We start from the raw sequence: 21,878 nt of genomic DNA, 5'->3' as shown, positions 1-21,878 counted from the left end.
CTGAGTCACTTAAACACCCTCATCTTGACACACAGCTGACTCACAGTCTATTGATTTCTTCATACATCATATTCTTTTGTACTGTTTGTTATTATGTATGTATACAGGACGTTGGCCGTTGTTTGAACTCCTGCAAGGTACATATGTTTGTCTCGGAGCATCATCACATGATTAAAAATTCTGTTGTTCTTGGTGTGGTTAGTGACAGATGGAGTTGCAACCTTATTGCATGAGCATCCTTATTAGTTACAATGAGTTTAAGAATGTATTTACATGAATGGCCAAGAATAACCCAATCAGTGTGTGCGCGCGCATAAAGAAGCCTCTCTCCCAAAGCAGCAAAACAGAGAACCTCTAATCTGTGTTGTCATGCCATTCAGTGTGAAGCCTGGAGCTCATTCATTCAAAATAAAAGGTGCAATACATTTTGATGCAAGTTTTACTGCAGTGCTTGAATCCAAAGAGGCACGCTCTAACCTAAAAAAGGTATCCGTAACCTCAGAAAATCTCTCTACTCACCATTCTCTTTTAGAAATGCGTCATTTCATTCACTGTTGCAGAAATCAGCAGGGCATCGCAAGTTACAGCGCAGGACAAATGTGTCGTTCCTGCCAATCAGAAAAAGAAGTTCTGAACTTAAGAGACAGTGGATAAAAGTTCAGTGATTCAGACAGTAGCATGAGCAGGCATTAGGACAACCTATTTAAATACTGAAAATAAAAGAAAATTGTCCCTGAAGCAAGCTAGAGGCACAAATATTTCAATGAGGTTGTAAGTTAATTATGCTTTGTTGTGTATGGATAAAGTATGATCAGACACAGTACAGTCTTGGAATTGGTGGTGTACTCACCGGAATTGTATTCCACATTAATGAATATTATGTGGTGCTTTTTCATAAGAAAATCAAAGGTTTTCTCTTAAGGTGCTAAAATGAAGGTTCACTGAATTCAGATACGATCATATATGCAAATAGAAAAGGTTGTTTATTTAAAGGGCTATTTTTAAATATCTACCATAGCTCAAGGGAAAGGCCTCTACCACCTGCTGTGCAGAGACACATACAGAAACTCCCCATACTCTTCTTTCATCATAAATGTGAATGTCTGAACATCTACCCTCTGCTCTGTGTGAGAGTGGCTCATGATATAATGTGGCCAGTGTCAGTGTCCATCTGTGCAGTGGTCTGAAAAAGGCCATGACAGGAACCCCCTTTCCTTTCATATCTCTTACCAAATACAACGTATGGGAGTAGGCCGCATGATAGTGGCAGACAAGTTGCTGGTTATGAGCCACAGCTCCTCCATTGTCTAGCATGCTGGAGAAAGAGTGGGAGCCCCTAAAGAGGCCTGGCAGAGTCTCTGCTTCCATCTGCCTGCATGCCTCGCCATGGAGCCCAGCTCACACCACTTGAGATTATACTCACGTCCAAGCTGTTACTGTAATTTGCATTGGCTCATAGGCAGAGGAGAGTGAGGAGGAGGAGCTGCACATGAGGCAGGGATATTGTAAGTGGTCCTGGCAGCACTATGAGCTTGCTTGGGTGTAGTGTTATGGACAAGTGGCATGGAAAGGGCTATATTAAAGTGCAATAATGGCACTGAGCAGGTTGCCCTGCTGTCCAAGATTATGGTCTGGGTTAGTGCCATGGAGTAAATTATAGAAATGTAGTGTTCCCAGTCACATTCAGTATTGGTGTTGTATACCTTATACAGTAACTGCATTCTTCACAGTTCATTCTCAGTGCCTGTCTCCAGCAGCATATTAAAACTATTAGTCAGAATACATGACACAAAAATAATATCTGTAATTCTGAAATCCTTTGTCAAGTATCCGACTAATTAGCAAGAGCCATGTTCGTTTCCTTGCAATTAATTTAAATGAAAGGTCACGGACCTGGAGGAAACCCACACAAACACTGAGAACATAAGCAAAGTCTACACAGGAAAGGGCCTGTACCAAGGATCAAACTGAAAGACAAAAACACACAAGCTACTGTGCTGCCCTCTCTGTTTCAGATCATACATCAAACATGGGAAGTGAGAGTAATTTGAGAATTCATTTGAGTCCAAGGCATCGGCTTTATTTACAAACCATTTTCGGAACTGAGCAAATATCTGCGTTGAATATGGCAGCAGTACTCATCTGGGAGACATTGAATATGTAAAAACTGCTTGATGTAGGATTTTGAAAATAAATTCACGTTTTCGCCCCATAAAAGGGAACAAAACCAAAGAAATCACTTTCAGCTCAGTCCCACTGAATGTTCTCTGATGTCCTCATTTTTCAGGCTTAATTTGTTTCAACTTGATAGCTTTTGGACTTCAATTTGGTTCAGCGGCTAATTTATCAAATTTACTAATTAACTAGAGACAGAAAATAAAGAGCAATTTCTGATAATGCCACCTCCATCAAATAGGTTGTGAACTAATTATATATGGTACAGCCACAAGCACAATGGTTCATAATGAACTTCTTCTAGCTGGTGGTAAAGTCACTACATGTACAGTATTTAATGTCCCCTGTCCATTAACATCAGCCAGTATAATTATTTCAGTCAGTAGATCTTAACCTTTTTTGTTATATTATAGTTACAGAAAATATATTTACAAAGTTAAAAAAAAAACTTGAATCTAGTAAGAATTACTAAGACAGTAACTTAAGTATTGTGACAGCAGGAATGGAGATTCAAATGTCAAACCAGTTTTTATCAGTTTTATTTCCATTGGCAAGTTTGTAAGACGTCAACAATACACGGGAGTTTTTTTTGACTGACTTTCCATTATAGAGAATGTAAAATGTTTCACGAGGATTCAGCTATATAAACTTTGAGCACAGCTATGAAAAAAAACAATATAGATAAAATAAAATAATTATGTGACTGATTTTAACCTCCAGTAGCACTAGGAAGATACTGTTACTGTTTTATTAGTATGGGTCGTGCTAATTTTACGCCCCCCCCACCTCCGTTGTAGAGAAACAAGGACTCAAAACAACGTATATTGAGGCAAGCTCCATAAGCCTTCTACAGTTTTCCAAATGGGCATGGTTTTTACATGAATAATTTCAAATGCTTGTCTTTGAGTTTGACCGAAATTTGACACAGAAAGCATATGCCAGGAATGGTCATTATGGCTAACTGCAAAGGGATCTTTATAGAGCCACAATTATGGGAAATATGTCAGGTTGATTTAAGGATTACATTTAAAGAATACATAAGAAAAGAACAACTAGACACCGATCTCCATGGTGCACCCCAAACAAAAATAAAACAAGATCAATGCCCCAAACAAGTTAACACGTAAACTTGATGCTAATCCAGTGCTAACAGTTTTACAGAAGCACCTGGTGCAAAGCATTCAGGGTCTGTTTTTGTTTTTGTTTTTGTGTTGTCATTTTTCTTAGTAGTACTTGACAGTGTTCACTTCATTCTCTTGGTATAAAGCCAAATGTAGATAAATCCACACCTTATGTGTGTTCACTGCCCCACTGCCATTGCAAATGGATTGACATTGCAAGAAGCTTTATCTAACGCAGAGACAGGATTAGTGAAGCTGAGATGCCATGTAGTGTATGTGAATTTAATACCTACAATAAATGTAAGACAAAAGTTCTGCATAAACCTGCTTTGCAGAGGCTTTCTTGTGAAGTGTGTCAAATTGAAGCTGTGCGGTCCATTATTTGTGTGCAGTGAGTGAATCACATGCAGTCATAGCTGCCTTGTTCTGAAGTTGTAACACACACTTAAGCATTACAGCCTTGAGTGAATTTGGGCCACTGTCTTCTATATCAATTAGAGCTGTGAGAGTTTTCATTATTGCGTCAAGTTTTACAATAGAATCATTCATGTGGATCCCGTCCGTAATAAATCTCAATTGTTTGTGTTAATTAAATGATAGTGTAGTGATAAAGGAGAAGGTACACATTGGATATTTACTTTGTATTTGACTTAAGAAACAAAATGATGAATGGGGTCATCTACATTCAGTTGGGTCTGGTTGGGAAAGAACACAATGCACTAGTTTAACAGGATTAGGATTCTATAACCAAGCCATAACATCATGCTAATATGCTCATTATCATGAGCATATTAGCATGAGCATATTATCAGCATGGCTGACATTTAGCAGGTATAATGTTTACCATGTTCACCATCTTATTTTAGCATGTTAGGGTTTGTTAATTAGCACTAAACACGATCATAATATCATTAGTTTTGCAGCTAATAGTCATAAAGCAAAGTATTGGACAAATTCAAATAAACCTGATTATTGAACTATTGAGCAAAAGTCAAGTTGTTGAGATGTTTCAGTCTGGACCATTAGTGTGATGAAAAACCAAAGGTAGATGTACTGTACATTTCAGTGGCATTTTTTCTAAAACAGATATGTATATTCATGTGTTTTTGTGTAAAGGCAAAGATAAACCAAAACTTTTCCTTACTGTAACTTACTGTGACTCTATTGTGCAATTAACAGATGGTATGCATTGTTTGTTTCAGACACGGTTCCTTTATTATAGAACAAGATGATCAGTAATCCAGCTTCAATACATAACAACAGCTTATATCAATGATAGATCAGTGCACGGCTGTTTTGTTGTAAAAATGAATACAGTGTTTTTCAGCCAGGAAAGGTTTTAAGTTCAACCATTTGATACATTTTCTCTCTGCAGTGTACATCAGTTCATAACTACAGTCTGTTGTGGCATTGAAGCATATAACAGGCATACATAATACCTTGCAAGGGTACATACAGTGCAGGATCAATGCTGTATAGGAGCCTTGGGAGGAGGATTCCTCAGCATCACTGTAGCGTGAAGTGGCACCATAAGGCACCAATTCAGAGGGTCTATTCAGCTCATCTGCACAGAGCGAGGAGGGCATGGCGCCGCTATGCTAAGGAACAAGAAGACAAGAATAAAGTCAGTTCCAAGTGTAGAGGACAAACAATGAGGAACTAACAAAGCTGTCACCACATGGAAATCCATGCAGAAACAACATATAGAAGAGACAATCGTGCTGCTACAGTTTTTGTAAATCACAAATTCTTGTCACTGGATTTCCAAATAACTAAGCCTAGACGTAGAAATCCTACAAGCTGGGTGTCATTCAGAATCACTGTCTGTCCTTGTATTGTTTGGTAGCAGCTTCTGCTTTTATCATGGCTTGTTTGTCGGTGCTTTTTTAATTTTTATTTTTGACAAATATGTTGGCTGTACTCATGCAATCTCTTGGAAGGTGTCAGTGAAACTGCTGCATGGAGAAAAGCTACACTGTGTATTGTCAAGATATTTGTTGAGGACAGGACATGCCACTTCCTAAAACAAATTTAGGCTGAACCCTTGCAATCACTGAGTATTGTTTCTTGTGTTTTAAAGATACAGATTAAGTGTTTTAGAGTTAGTAAAGAAAATATGTATTGGTGGGATATTTCATTAGCAGGTTATTCATTTAATCATGAAAAGTGGTGAAAAGTGACAAAGCATTGCAACTTTTACTAAGATCAAAATCTTCCACCACTGATATCATTTAACAGTATAGTTCATCATAATTGCTGCAGTTTCCTCAATCCAAAGTGTGAACTTCAAAAAGGCCAGCTTTGTCTGTGAGTGTGAAACTCTGCAAAACCAGCAAATCTAAAATAGGCATGTGGCTGTTATAAATCAGAGGGCAGTGTATTGTCCTGTTTGTTCTATTAATTGTGACAGCTAACAGATTGAATCCAGTCAGAGGGTTTTTTCTTCTTGTGGAGGCAATTTGCGTAAAGTGGATTGACTGGAACAGCACCATCCAATAATTCCAATATGTATGATATGGTACTTGTGCCTGCGATGGACTGGCATCCTGTCCAGGGTGTACCCCGCCTTTCGCCTAATGTCAGCTGGGATTGGCTCCAGCCCCCCGTGACCCTGTACGCAGGATAAGCGGTTGACGATGGATGGATTTTATTTAAACTGAACAATTGAGAAGTTGGCAGAATAATTATAGTAAATGTTCCCAGATTTTCTTCACAAGTAGATATTAGGTGAAGCCACCATTAATTACAGATATGTCCTTCAATTTTATTTAATTTTTTAATGTGTAAATACTTGTCACTCATCAACTAGCAGGTAATCTTCAAGGGTAGACTTTAGAAAAGCATTTTTATTTATTTTTTTACCAATCCTAAAAAATGTGCTGGATTTTTTGTTATTCCAACTTTTAAAGCTTCCTTTAAAAAAATGTTTTTACCCATATTGCAGTAATTTGCAACTGTATCAGCAGCTATTGAGGGTAGATTATGTCACTCAGGGAGGTATACAAATTAAAAAAGCACAGGTAGCAAGTAAAGGGCAACAATCAATTAACAAATGTTCAATCAACAAATGACGTGCATGACTATACTTCCGCAGCACTATTGTAATTCCAGTGTTCTCTATCTTGTTCTTACAATTAAAGTTTATGGAGCTGCAATAGTTTGTACTTCTCACTTCTTTTTCATTGAATGTTTTAAATGGGATGTAATTGAGAAGGCCATCTTTGCATGCAGACATAATTATAATATGCAAATACTCCTCCTGTTTACGACAAGACCTCCCATCCCCCTGATGAGATGTGACCAGAAATCCCCAAGGCTGCAGAGCCTTGGTTTAGGTGGCAACTGGTGGAGGCAAAGCTGACTCGAATGAACTCGAGCTGTCAATAATTATGCCAGCATCGTGACAAGAGTCACACAAGGGCAGTTAGCAGTACACTGCCTGCACTGTTTAATTGGCTTTTACGGTTTCCTGACAAAGTCATGTCCAGAAAATACCCTTACAATGCGCCAGCTCTGGGCAAATGTTTTTGTGAGGCAAGGACAGACTCTGGCATGGTTTGTATTCATTCACCGTTTTCAATGTCACGTTCAAAATATGCTTCAGCTTCAACTAACTTGTGCTGTAATCCGGAGCTGCCACCTGACGCTAACTATTATTTTCATTTTCAATTAAACATATTTTTTATTTTTTAAATTAAACAATTACTGTTTGGTCTATAAAATGTCGTAAAGTATAGAATTATTCAAACCCTGTCGTGGCGTAGTGATTGAAATGAATGCCATGCTGTTATTGTAATGTCCCTGGTTTGATTCGATTCCTGGCATGGGACCTTTGTTACATTTCCCACTGTCTTTCTCCTGTCATTAATACCTTAAAAAACAACTGAAACAAAAAGAATAGAAATGATTAATCAAGTAAGAAACCTGTTGCCGATTAATTTTCTGAAACTAGCAAATTTATGGCTTTTTGGCATAAACTTAAACCATATTGTGGTTTTTAAAAAATCAAAACATTGTGAGAAATGCTAAGTTCCTAAAATCAATCAATCTGCACATTACTTGTTTTGTCTGAAATGAATACCATGCTGTTATCGTAATGTCCCTGGTTTGATTCGATTCCTGGCATGGGACCTTTGTTACATTTCATTTCCCACTGTCTTTCTCCTGTCATTAATACCTTAAAAAACAACTGAAACAAAAAGAATAGAAATGATTAATCAAGTAAGAAATCAATCTGCACATTACTTGTTTTATCTGACCAACAGTCTAAAACCCAAATATCACATAAGACAAGAAAGGCACCAAGTCCTCACAGTTGAGAAGCTGGAATAAGGTCATATTCTACATTTATGCTAAAAAACGATAAATCAATTATCGAAATAACTGCAGATTATTTCCTGTTGATTGACTAATAATTTCTGCTCTTTTTTAATATCATATTAATTAAGATTTTAATGGCCAGTGGTGTTTTTTATTATAAAAAATCACCATCAGAGTAACGCTGCACTTCTAAAAGGAAGCTATCGTTACCACATTCTGATCTCAAGATTACATCAAGTAGGCCATATTTCATTGTGAGTGAAATTAAAGATGGCAGGTAATAGCACATTCCTGTACAGTTTAATGATGGCAGTTAACGCTCATATACATTATTCTCACAGAGGGCAATTATTTAAGAGACACTATTTGATTGGTGTATTTAATTCTTTTGAAACTAGGGTGTGTGTTTGCCTCATGTGACAGCTCTTTGATTTATAAGATTGTCTTGAATAACTGTTGAATTTATAATGACCTAACTTCTTTCTTTCTGGTTATTTAATTATGTGAATATTCTGGAGAATTCATGGGTGCCCTAATTAAACGTTTCAACACTATGTGGATGTAAATGAGCACGTGAGAAAGCACGGTACTTTTCTAGTTTATAAAAGATGGACTTCGTGATTTCATGACTTTCTCTGAATTTGTGAAGACGCATTATCAGCTGCCTGTTCTGTTTAATGTGTAAACTGGATGCTGTGTTAGAGAATGCAGCAGCAGGAAGGTGTCTCAGTCAGAAATAGGACGAGGTGCTTGAGACAGCATCTTTCAGCTTTCATTTGATTCCTACTGCATTGTTTATGATGCTCTCTAAGCTCTTACTTTGAGTCATTTCTTAAGTGAGCAGCTGGTTATTGAAGATATCGAACAAGTCACTGCTTTTGTGTCATCTTTTAACAGAGCTCTATTGTGAATTTTTGAACCATAAGAGCATTTAGTCAGTCTATCTTTTGTTCACGTTTTCTGTCAGTATGTTTAAGTATACACACACGCATACACACATTGAAATTAATACGTCTTAGCCTGAAAACAGTAATTTATTCTGTTTGTGTCTTCTCTTCTTGGGCACATGCGTTCTTTCTTTGTTGACTGTGTTTGTCTGTATGTTAATGTGTAGATACACGGACATGTAGCTATTTCCATATGTATTATTTTGTGTTTGTGTGTGGGTAGCTGTTTATTACAGTGCGCTCACATGTACATGCCTTTTGCAAAATTATGCTTGTATGTAAATATGATGCAAGTATTGTCTTGTGTTTTAGTGAATGATACCATTTAATAATACTTTTTCATCTCAGGATCAGCTTCATAAAGGCCTGATCCATTTCAGATCCTTTTTTTTCTCCGATAGGCCAGCTGCTGAGAACACTAGACACTGTGAAAAAAGTGAAAATGTCAGATAATAGTGAAAAAGGTGACATCTTCAGTGACTGGCTTTGTCCAGCCGACAGTCAAAAAACCCCAAAATACTGACAATATAATCATTATATAGTCAAATAATATAACTTAAAGGAAGCCATTAATTGATCATCAAAATTGCTGGTTAATAATTTTTCTGTCAGTTGACTGATAGATAATTGAGCAATTGTTTCAGCTCTAGTTGCCATTACTATTTTTTAAATTCAGTTTGGTCAGAGACAAGATGAAAGTCACCACACAGCCAGATATTAAGCAGAACTATTTACAACCTTTATTTTTTTTTCCAAGATAAACAACTCATTTAAGGTCTGGACGGGCACCATGGGACAGAGAGCCCCCACACGGTCGGCTAAAGGACAGATCCCACTGGTACAGGAGTTAACCACCTTCAAAGACAAGAATATAGTATGTGTCTGCACAAGCAGATAAAACAAGAAGTAGTAGTACAGGCAACAGTGGTCACACTATACGTTGGAATCCAAATGCACAGTGATCAATAAGTAGGTTTGCTCTGAACTGAGGGAGGTCAAAAACACTCCCACCAATAGGAGGGCAGGCAACAAGCAATAGGGTCAGAATAGGCCACGCCCCAGATCAAATGCTCACACATTAAAATTTCAACTAGAACAAAAGTGTCAAGACATTACATCACAAGTATTAAACAACATAAAATCTCTCACCTTTCTAGGTTAAAGTAGCTAAAGGAGTTATCTGACCTCCAAGCACAAGAACACCTCCCCTACAGCATGAAACTGTCTTCACAGACGGCAGCACCAAAAGCACACTCTCCCTCTCCCCTGAGTGCCACTGCCCTGAAACAAAAGCAGCTTGTTATCTCACATTTGCTTGTTGTCCCTCCCACTCAAATGCACCTCTAATACAGATGAGTCATCAGTCATTAGTGTCCACGGGGAAAGCTACTTAGCTGTCAAATACATCTGAAATCTCTCTGCTAATTCTCATATGCATTTTAAGTTGTATTGTGGAGGGAAAAGCAAAATACAATTAAACTAAACTTGTATAGCACTTTTTATTGGCAGATGATTATTATTAAAGACAAATAACTATATTAGAAATTAATTTTAAGACCCATACAATGCTTTAACTAAAATAAAAATGTATTTGAGATAAAATTGTGATAAAACAGGGTTTTACCAGTGCTTATTTTTGATCACTGGCTAAAATGTGATCCAAAAAATCTTATACTGCTCAGAGATCATATTCAGGTTGTTTCTGCAGGTCTGCAGGTTTTTCTTTTACCATTTAGACTTGTAGAATTTCAGCCTTTTGTAGCCAACAGTAACAAATGTCAAAGGAAGCTTGGTGGATTTTAGGGTATGGGATGGATCCAGATTTAGAAAGCTTGAGCATAGTGTTGAATGTCAGATTCACTCCTGGGGGGCTTAGAGGGCGTAAATGTTCACATTTCAAATATAATGAATTATAAAGCTCATCTGTAGAAGTAAATACGGATCAACTTTAATTGGAGTTTATTAATAAAATATGCTTGTAATTACACTGTAATACCAGTTTCTGAACCTTTAAACTCTGGGTGTATGCAGATGTTTCACAGCTCTATATGTTTATAGGCAAATATACAGTATGTGCATATTTATGCATACATAGAATGTATGTTTGTGAATCATGGGTGTTTGCATGGGTGTATGTAAATGTCAGATTGTTATTTTAGTTGATTTAGTTTCCGAATATGCCAGAAAATGAAAAAAAATAAAAAGCTATTTTAAGTCTAAGTGATTCATCTAAGTAATCCCTTGTGAAAGTTTGTGCTCCTGCATGACTGGACACCAAATCAAACCTGAACTCCAGTTCACCTTGTGTTCTCTCCTGTTGTCTACACATCAATTTGGCGGCCAGCACTAATATTAAGCAATAAAACGTTAACAGACATGTGAGGCGGAGCTGCCCTTTTCTTTTAATTTATTCGGGCCATTCATACATCTGTTCACGTCCCTTCTTACCTTCTGAGCGCCCATCAAGATTGAAGCCTTGCTTTTCGGGCAGCTCAACATCATCTTAATGCAATTCAAAGACCTACATTCTACACCAGAGTTGCCGTGGCAACAAAGTCCCCCCCACCCCCTCCCTGAGATGCTGAAAGATCAATAGAGTATCCTCGACGGTGTGGCAGGAAATGCTCTGGCACAGATGGTCTTCTGAGAAACCATGAGCTTTGTGGCCTAGTTGCCATCTGAAAACTAACACAATCAAAAAGGGTCACTTTTATATTGAAGTTTAATAAACTTGGGCAACAATATTAGATTAAATCTGCACCATAGATCATAAGACTGCAGAAATTATCTCACCCCACTGTAGCTCTTTTATGGAAGTCTATTTAACAGGAAGTATGATCTGCACTGTTGTAGCCTACTTTATTGTTTTAGCTTTCCCAGTGTTAAAAAAAAGGAAATTTATTGTTGGCACTGTGGTGCCAACAAAAAAGGGGTGTTGCTAAATAAACAAATTCTCTCTTGGGGGTTTGGAAATTTTCTCACATAGTCAACCACCTAGTGTGTGTTATTTGCACATGGAAATGGTTTAACCTCAGTATAAATGGGACTTAACACAGGAAATAATTATGTGTGCTGGTTGTATTTTCATCTTGCTTGTATATTGTTTGTTGAATAAATTCCACAGGAGCTGTTAAGGTGGTCTTATTTCAGAGATAGAGGTTATAGTGGGGGTGGAAACACAAACCAAGTGAAGGATTGGATCCAGTGCCTTTCTTAACAGACAGTCTAATGGTTTACTGAAGTAATACAACAGTCAGTGGTGAGTAAATTTGATCAGCAACCTTCGAGCCCTCTGGTTTGTGTTTCAAGCTGTTCTACTTCCCTCAGAAAATGGCATCATATCAACACAGATTTTAATGAGAGCTCTGATTGGACAGCAGTATTTCATAGTTAATGAGGTGCTGTTGTCTGTCAGATAGTAGCCAGCCAGCAGAGTAAGCTGGGAGTTTTCATTGCTGGCTGTCAATTTCTCGCATCTCTATCTTGAACATGCGTAAAAACTTGAATGAATAACGTAAAGCTTGAAAGGTGGAGAAAGAGAGCTTGGCTTGTTTGTTGTATTTCTGCTATGAAATTTGACATGTGGCATTCAAAATATTCCATTAATTTCACTGCAGGCCTTTTATAATAAAATTTAATTTAGACCTATTGTTACTGTAAGCATTATATGCTTGCTTTGGGCACAATTGGGGACAAAATCGGTGGTGTTAAGGCACGTCAGCACCACCTCAACATGGTGGAACGTAGATAAAAAGGCTCTAAAATTAGTCACGACAAATTGGATGAAGCATCAAAAACGGTGAAAAACAGACACTATTTGTGTTTAAAATCCCCAGCCAGTTTTCCTGAGTGAATTAAAATAAAAGAGAGCTGGACCTTTATAAAAAAAAAAAGGAAGAGAGACATTGCTGTTGATTGACACATTGGATCTGGCAGGGATCAAAAGTGTCACACTGTGGGGGTGGATGGGGTGGTGGTGGGCTGCATCAACTCACAGTATGTCATTCTCTAAACCAAGAAAAGAGAAATAAGTTGTCATCCCTTTACTTTATCGGCATTAACAGGCTCTCTCATCAACAGTGAAGCTTAAGGCATTAGCAATCAAGATGGATGCCAAAGAGGGTAAAACCACTGACAATGTGGCATCAGCACATCACCGTTTGTGTTCCACTGGGGTCTCTTATGGTTATTACAGCCAAGAATCACTTTTTACTCCCGTCACCACAGGCGTGTTCTCTCCGAGAATGAAATCAATACCTTTAAATGGGAATCAGAGAGTCAGAACATCCTCAACGCCTCTGTCGGATGGACTCAAAAACAAGCTGTATTTCCGCCGTTTTCACCTTTACTTTTTGTTGCCGTGATTTACATGACAGGTTTCTTTCTAATTTTTGCAGTACATCTCAGAAGCACGGGAAGAGAGAACGTGAAAAGGTCATAAAAATCTTTGAGCCCTGTTGACAAGTGCCCTTTTCTACCTTTAATTCTCCATCCTGATGTGAAACTCAGAGCAAGAAAAACACACAACCCTTGTTATGGAAATGTACATAGCATGTAGTTACCTAATATAGGAAAACTGTCCTGTGATCATTCAAGAAATTATATGATTCAGTGGTGATGCAGTCTGGTGGCACAAAAAAACATTCTGTTATTTCCATTAAAAGGCTACAGAGACATAGGCTCCTGACAGCGTCGGTGCAGCCTTTCATCATCCCAGGTGCCATTATTTCAGAAAAGCTCCATTTCATTTTGTGATTGATACCTTGCTGGCAGTCTCAGCAATCTTGGTCAGAGTCTGGATTTTTGCAGCATGCTCTCATAAAGGCTATGATGCTATTTATTAATTCAAAGATCTCTATTTTCTGACTCAGTTTCTATCTTATTTCTCTTTGTCTGTCTCAAATACAGGACCTGGAAGCTGATCAACTATGGACCGGCTGGTTGTGTGCGTGCTGCTGTGTGCAGCTCTGGTGAAGGGATACAGCTGCCCGGGCCGCTGCATCTGCCAGCACCTCTCTCCCACTCTGACTCTGCTCTGTGCTAAGACTGGTCTGTTGTTTGTACCCCCAACCATAGACCGCAAGACCGTCGAGCTGCGACTTACTGACAACTTCATCACCATCATCCGCAGGAAAGACTTTTTCAACATGACTAGTTTGGTCCACCTCACCTTGTCCCGTAATACCATCAGCCAGATCACCCCCCATGCCTTTGTCGGCCTGCGATCTTTGCGGGCGCTCCACATGGATGGAAACCGTCTCAGTGTGATTAAGAGTGACCACTTTAAAGGCCTCATCAACCTGCGTCACCTCATCCTAGGAAACAACCAGATCCACCATGTGGCCCCCACCTCCTTCGATGAGTTTGTTGCCACCATAGAGGACTTAGATCTTTCTAATAACAACCTGCGTGGCCTTCCCTGGGAAGCCATAGCCAGAATGACCAACATTAACACACTCACACTGGACCACAACCTGATTGATCACATTGGAGCAGGGACTTTTACGCTGCTCACCAAGCTGGTCCGCCTGGACATGACCTCTAACAGGCTGCAGAAGCTGCCACCAGACAGCCTGTTCCAGCATGCACAGGTCCTGTCTGATGCCAAGGGCTCCAGCTCCTCCACTCTGGCTGTGAGCTTTGGTGGAAACCCTCTTCACTGTAACTGTGAGCTGCTGTGGCTTCGCAGGCTGACAAGAGAGGATGATCTGGAGACCTGTGCTTCGCCAGAGCACCTCATGGATAAGTATTTCTGGTCCATCCAAGAGGAGGAGTTTATCTGTGACCCTCCGCTGATCACCAAACATCTTTCCACTAAGCCCTTTGTGATGGAAGGGCAGGGTGTGACTCTTAAATGCAAAGCCGTGGGTGATCCAGACCCAGAGATTCACTGGCGGTCACCAGACGGCAAGCTGGTGCATAATAACTCCCGCACCATCCTGTATGATAATGGCACCCTCGATATTCTCATCACCACGCTGAAGGACAGCGGGGCATTTAATTGTGTGGCGTCCAATGCCGCAGGCATTGCCACAGCTGCTGTTGAAATCAACATGATCCCCTTACCCTTGTTTGTTAACAACACAGGCCACATGCGCGAGGACCCCGGCCTCTCAGACATCACCACCTCCTCCAAATCTGGCAATGACACCAAGGGCTACGACAAGCAGGACAGGAGGGTGATGGTCACCGAGCTGACCTCCTCCTCCGCAGTGATCCGTTGGCCATCTGAGCGCCACATCCCCGGGATCAGGATGTACCAGATTCAGTACAACAGCACGGCAGATGATACTTTGGTGTACAGGTAAGCCATGGTGGAGGGGGTAGAGGGATTGAGAGAGGGGAGGGTGGTAGAGCAGGGACATGAGGAAAGGTGAGACATCTGGAGTTACCATCTGCTGAATGACACAGCGGTACGTTATGGCAGATTGACAGATCCCAAAGATGCAAAATGATTAAGTATGTCCACAAATAAGCGCAGCCCATATAGTGTACTCTGCGGTATAAACTGAGGAGGAATGTTTTTCCATAAATTTAAATGCATTAAAATGCATTGTAATATGCACAAAATGTACAGTACACTTAAGATATTTATAGATTCAGCAAATCATTTTCTATCTCTGATGTTTGAGTAGATTTTCAGCATCATTAAAACATAATATGGCAATAAACAATAACATGAGGGCCAACTACTTCACTGCATGTAACTGTTTGTATCATTAGCAAGTGTCTGCATTAATTGGTTTAAACACAGAGTGTGGTTACATGTGATTGTAATGATAGGCTTGGTTGCAGTGGAGAAAGAAGTATTCAGATTATTTATTTACTTTAGGTAAAATAGCAATACACTATACCATTACTGGTACACTATAAAAATACTCAATTACAAGTAAAAGTCATGCATTCAAAATTACTAAAATTACTACAGTAAAAGTAGAAGTGTTATCAGCAAAATGTATCTAAAGTATCAAAACTCTTAAATTATATTTATTTGAAAAAGGTCCCCTGTGAGTGATATGCTATTATTTATTACGTTATCATATTTTTAACACTGATGCAACAATTTGTAAGCAGATGTTTACTGCTGGTTGGATGAGATGGAGCTAGTTTGAGTTACTACTAATTAGTTGGATTCATCCAGTGGTTCGTAAACTACGGGTCATAAAATATATCTGAGGGGTCCTAGGATGCTTAATGGGAGGAAAGAACAAAAAAGCTAAGTTCTGCTACACAAGTTTGTATTGTTTTTCACTTTTCTCAGTTTACAAAATTTTGGAACATTTAACCCTTTTGGCCTCAAACAGGTATTCAGTTGAAAACTCATGGACATCTGAAACATGACAACAGATGTTGCATTTTTGTAAGAGGTAATGAGCCAAACAAGTTCAAAACCAATGTTTTAGTTTACAAGATTATAATGTTGTTAAAGTAAAATATTAATCTGAAAAAAGTAACTATAACTTTAGCTTTTAAGATTTTCCCCATTTTCCCGTGAAATGTATTTAAGTAAAATGGACATAGTCAAGTAAAGTACCTCAAAATTGTACTTAAGTACAGTACATGAGTAGATGTGAGTAAATGTAATTTAATGTTGTTGTCAAGGTAGAGCTATCACACTTTATAGGCCAACTAAATGGTTTGTATATAAATTCTGATTCTGAAAAGGAGCTAGTAACGAAAAATGAAATGAATGTAATGTAGCAGTGTAAAACGCGTAATATTTCCCTCTGAAATGTGGTGGAGTAGAAGTATAAAGTATCATACAATGAAATCACTGTACTTAAGTACATTACTTGAGTAACTTTCCACCACTGCTTGGTTGCTTCAAATAGAAGAATACTGTACAGGCACAAGGTCAATATTCTGTATGCTTATAGTAAGTTTCCATGTGTAGTATACAGTACAGATATAGAGAAACTGGCAAAATCAATCAAAAAAAAAGTGAATAAAATATTTGCATGTGTTTCTTATGCCATGTGTGATGCACCTGAACTAAATCTGGTATACTGAGAATTATTTCAGGATTTATGTGTTCATGGAGCGAGTTAATAATAGTGGTCGACTTTCTTTTTTTTATTTTTTATTTTAGATTCTATTAGATATAATGAGTCACTCTCCTGTATAATTTTCTCATCCAGTTTAGGCATGGAGCTGAGTGTTGTTTTGTCTTTAGGTGGTACATTATTACCTACAAATGATAACCATCAAACTCCTCCTTTAGGGAAAAGGAACAAGCTTCTAATTATATTAACGCCAATGTTGACCTGAAGACAATGCCTTCCTCCATTGTATTTAGAGTCGAATAATCTTGCAGTTGCCAACAAAATGTGACCTTAGGTATTCACACATCAAAACTGCTTTCATATCATGCGTCACTTGTCCTGTAGCCTGCAGCTGTTGTGGCATATTCTTTAGACAGCGAGCCTCCTCTGCCTTGTTTATCACCTTGCAGTTTACATTTTATACACAAACCCAATAGAGCAACTGCTCACTGCTGTTTTATAATGTAACATATTCTCTCATAAGTCAACTTTAATGAAGTGTTGTGCTTTTTATGTTTGTCTACCAGAATGAGTGATATTTAATGCTAGTGCTGCAATGCCCGTGTTGTCTTTTTGAGGTGTGGGACTGACACCTTTGTGTGATTTAATACACCTTATGCAAATCAGTAAATGTGGGCGTTGTAATTCCGATGATTAATCGGCTACATCTTCACCACCACACTATGTTTCTTTTCTCTGCAGAATGATCCCATCTACCAGCAAGAACTTCTTAATCAATGATCTGGCCGCAGGACGGGAGTATGACCTTTGTGTGCTGGCGGTTTACGACGACGGCATCACATCATTAACGGCCACACGTGTGGTTGGCTGTGTGCAGTTCCACACGGCCAGTGAGGTCAGCCAGTGTCGCTTCATGCACAGCCAGTTCCTGGGAGGCACTATGATCATCATTATTGGTGGTATAATTGTTGCTTCTGTCCTGGTTTTCATAATCATCCTGATGATCCGTTACAAGGCCTACAGCAGCCCAGAGGACAGCAAGACCAAGGTCAGCTCCAGCATGCACTCCCAGACCAATGGCAGCCAGCAGCGGCTCCAGCGCTCTGCCTCCAAGCAGCCCTCTGACGAAGGCCAGCGTGAAGCCCTGGTGCCCAAAGAGTGCTTGGCGCTGGTGCTGAAGGTGGACAATGAGAAGAGGGAGGATCCAGCAGCCACCACTGCCATCCTTGAGGTAGAGCTGCCTCCCCTGACTGTAGACAAGATGAAGAGAAGGACAAGCCTGGATGCACAGCGTTCTGGACCCCCATCTGACGACACGCAGACTGACAGTAGCCTGACGGGCTCCACCATGTCCCTTTGTCTCATAGGCTCCAATGCTGGCACCAAGGAGGCACCCAGGCTCAAGGACAAGAAAAGTGCCTTGGCCAACATGGGATTGCTCCCCAATGAGCTGGCACGAACTAGGCACAGATTTTCTTTTGACGGAGGGGATTACTCCATTTTTCAGAGTCATAGTTACCCACGCAGAGCGAGGACGAGGTGGCACAAGTCCACCAACCAGCTCAACATGGAGTCATCGCCGCTCGCCAACAGGAGAGTCACGTTCAGTAGCACTGAGTGGATGCTTGAGAGCACAGTCTGAGGAGAGCAGTGTAGCTGAAAGAAACGGCTCAGCCACACGCAAACATACACATGTAAAAACACAAATATGTCTACATGCCATATGACAGACACGTTTCTCTTGCGCACAGCAAATGATAAACACAAGCACATTTACTTACACATGCAAACTTTCTGTGAGTTGCTGGAGAAGAACACAGTCTCCCTTCATCCTGCCTCCCCATCATACTCCCAGAGAGGTTTGTTGGCCATGTCCTTTCTTTATGCAGCAGTGCCTTATTAAAAAAAAATGTACGAATGGAGGATGCTGCTCACTGTAGTCATAAACCTTCCTCTCCATCATTGCCTCCCTATAATGGGAAGCATTTCTTTGGATTTTTAAGTTTCTCCTTTTTCTGTGACATGCCAAGAGAGTATGGCGTTTGGATGTGACTGTTTAATTGTTTAAAAAGGGAAAAAAACAAACAAACAAACTTCATCATAGCTGTAAAGTGGACAGCCAGGTATCCTGTTATGTCAATCATGTTTTGGGTTCTATCAACAAAAAAAAAACTTTTGCACAGAAGACACGAGATACAAGGACAAGTATCACCACCAGTCTATACAATAATAATTATTAAAAAGAAAGAATAGGATTTTACACATGCCGATTTCTAATGTTAGCATAGAGAGGATGGACCTGGAAACCAACCGTGGATCCTGCTCTGATGGTCGGACTGTATTATGTTAAATAGGTATTGTTCCAGATGTGACTGTATATTAATCGGTACTGTATCTGGCTGGTCTAGATAAAAAGACAACCAACAAAAAAGACATATATAAGTATATTAAAACATTGGTGTATGTGTACTAACTATGTAAGTAAGTCAAGTCATATGTCACATGACTTTTTACAAAGCATTTGGGTGTTGGCTGCAAGTTTTTACATTAAAAACCTGTGTCATCACACCTCGCCCTTATTTAGTATGTCAAAGTTTGGACCATTTATCCCCTCACGAAGGGTATTAAATTTTTTGTGTGGGTTAACTGTATCAGTGGCATTTTTTTCTTGTGCTTGAGGAGCAACAGTGTGTGTCCACTGCAGGGAGGTACACGCAAATTGAGATAAATATTTGATTCCTGAGTACTATTTATAAGGCTTCTGTGAAAGCTGCACGGAGCAGAGTTGGGTGTGGGACGATGAGGGACATGATAACTGGACGTGGTGCTGAATCCAAATGCAGCCAGCTGTTATTGGCAAGGGTGTGGGATATGTTGCTTCCCACTAGGGGGAGACAAAGCTTAGGTTTTTAAGGTTCACTTTTTCTCAAAATCTAATTCTGGATGGACTGAAGACTTAGATCTTGAAAAACGGGTAACACTTTACTTAGACCTCCCCTATTTAGCACCTACGTCCAGCACTGCATGTAAACAGCTATTACATGGTTTATAAAACATTATTATGTAGTTGTAAGCCGAGAAAAGGACATTTTTAAATGTTTATGTATTGTCAACATGTTTTACTCCTTTTGTGAAGCGCCTGTAACTGTGTATAAACAGAGCATGAATGATTAATAGTACAATATGACAGCTATAATCATGTTTAATTATATGACCATATATGACGATCATTACACACATGAATAAATCCTTAAAGTATGTGTTAAAAAACATTTGACTGAAAAAAAAAAAACACTAGATAAGTTCACTCAGATTAAAAACGATTCATAAGTATGTTCAAAACTCATGAAGACATTTTGAGCTTTCCACCGTATCCCATGGCCTTCACTGTTTGCCAAGTTGTCATGGGCGAGTGAAGAAGTTTATAAATAAATAAATACTGCATTCATAAATAAAAATGAGAAATTTTTGTATCATTAAAACTGATATATTGTAAATAATTTACTGTTTAAACTGATGCTTCATAAGAGGAGTCATAATTGTTGACAAATCAATTCATAAACACTTTAATTTTCACAAAATTAATATCTGCTTACTATAATGTGTTATAAACCATTTTTTTGTATACTATACTATGCATATAAATGCTTAACACAGGGGGTGAAATAAGGTGTTATTATAATTAAACATAAGGTGTAGTATGGAGTCAGGCCACAAAATCTTCCATAGTTGTAAAACTGCAAACTGGGTTGAGATCTAGTGACTTAAAAGCCTGTAGAATTTTGGTCACGTCATTTTCAAACTAACCAATCCCTTTAGTGAACCCTGATGCACAGAAGCATCTGCATTTGAGGTTTTTCTTTTAACCCCCTCTCCACTCCCCTGCCCTCCCCTTTCCTCTGTAGGCTTGACAGTGGGAAAAGATATGATCAGGGTGGATGAGGATTTGTTTGCTACTACAGACTCTGATTACAGCACTACTTAACACAGGCTGAGATGAAACGGAGCTGCATTTACAGCAAAGAGATAAAACATAGAGCAGAGAGATAAGTCACACTGGAGGTTTTCCATCCTCTTGAATCTCCTATTTGCATCCTCAGTGACTGAGACGATTGAGTCTTAAGAACTGGGCCAACTCTTCCTTTCTCCTCATCACACTTAACCAGTTTTAGCATTCTGCTTTTAAGGTCAGCCACAAAGGTTCACATTCGACATAGCTTAAAATACCGGTTTTCCTGCTAGAACAAGACTTAACTTTAGGGTGTACATACTCAGCTGTCAGTTAGTGGTGCACATATTTTTCAACCACTGTCAGTCTCCTCATTAACTGCTGATGGTTTCCAGTCTGGAAATGTGTTGGTGGCCATTTCTCACAACAGGAGAAGAAGTATTTCTGTCTGTTCCTATCTGTAACCATTATTTAACACAAAATCTGCTTAGGCAGAAGGAGACTGACTTCACCCAATCTTCAGAATTGGCCAGGGTAGCCAAACTAGCGGACACCGGGGGTAGAGGAAAGTATGTGGTGTCTCATCAGCAGTTCTGAGTGACTGCAACAAATGTGCCTTAACTTGGTGAGGATGAGGGGGTTTTTCCAACTGAAGATCCCATTATATATTTAATGCATAGTAATGCGTGTTTAAAAAGTCCAATCTGAACATGGTTTAGTACTTACAAGACTTAAAGTCTTATCCATGCTGTCTGCTCCACATTACTACTTTTTTCAACAAACTTTATTCCAACTGTGCTGAAACTTAGACACTAATGCAAAATTTGGACCTTTTTTTTCTCTGTGATTAGTTTATTTCATCACACTTATATATGACACCTGCAAACTGACTCCAAACTGCAATTGTCCGATCCAAATTGGATCCTTGTGTTGCTGGTTTTCCAGTAGCCTCATATCTGTGTGTGATGCTTGTATAACTACAAATTTCAATAATTTATTTATGTATTTTTCTGTCTCCTGAAAATCAATTATATCAAGACAATTGATACAGTTTCTGTGGAGAGAGAACTTCTCCAACTATAGCAAACTATTGAAACTGTAAATAAAGATTTTGTTTTCCTGCTGCCATCTCAACTATTTGAGGAGACTTGCAGTACTAGTCATTAGCATAAAGTCACACCCGTATTGAGTAATGGCTTTTTGACAGCTACAGCATGAAAGGCACACACATTTCATTATTTGTAATGTAGCAGGAAAATTTATTATTTGCATTTATTTCTAAACAAGATTTAAGAGTCCATCGCAATGTTAGCGGTTTTGTAAGGCTGTCCTATGCTGCATTGAGCTGAATGCTAACGTTAGC

General features: G+C 39.1%; 1 protein-coding gene and 1 long non-coding RNA gene across 3 annotated transcripts in view; one reads left to right on the top strand and one right to left on the bottom strand.

Annotated features, from left to right (window-relative positions):
• The window catches only part of lrfn1 (leucine rich repeat and fibronectin type III domain containing 1), a 158,426-nt gene extending 139,209 nt beyond the window's left edge, over nt 1-19,217 (top strand). For both annotated transcript variants that reach the window (XM_046072993.1, XM_046072994.1), the window contains 2 exons: nt 13,472-14,867; nt 17,308-19,217. In XM_046072993.1, the coding sequence (XP_045928949.1) occupies nt 13,492-14,867; nt 17,308-18,208 (2,277 nt within the window). In that variant the 5' untranslated portion in view covers nt 13,472-13,491 and the 3' untranslated portion in view covers nt 18,209-19,217. The remainder of the gene's footprint in view (nt 1-13,471; nt 14,868-17,307) is intronic.
• Nucleotides 4,489-11,055, bottom strand: LOC123985470. Its single transcript, XR_006828679.1, has 7 exons — nt 11,012-11,055; nt 9,713-9,844; nt 9,302-9,418; nt 8,886-8,988; nt 7,356-7,485; nt 7,046-7,179; nt 4,489-4,894 (listed from the first exon to the last, which is right to left on the bottom strand). It is a non-coding gene; the product is annotated as an uncharacterized LOC123985470 (long non-coding RNA).
• Nucleotides 19,218-21,878: the final 2,661 nt, after the last annotated feature.

Source organism: Micropterus dolomieu, linkage group LG17, assembly GCF_021292245.1.
Source record: "Micropterus dolomieu isolate WLL.071019.BEF.003 ecotype Adirondacks linkage group LG17, ASM2129224v1, whole genome shotgun sequence".
NCBI classification, from domain to species: domain Eukaryota; kingdom Metazoa; phylum Chordata; class Actinopteri; order Centrarchiformes; family Centrarchidae; genus Micropterus; species Micropterus dolomieu.
The sequence above is the reverse complement of the archived record's forward strand: the minus strand, read 5'-3'. Positions and strand labels throughout refer to the sequence as shown.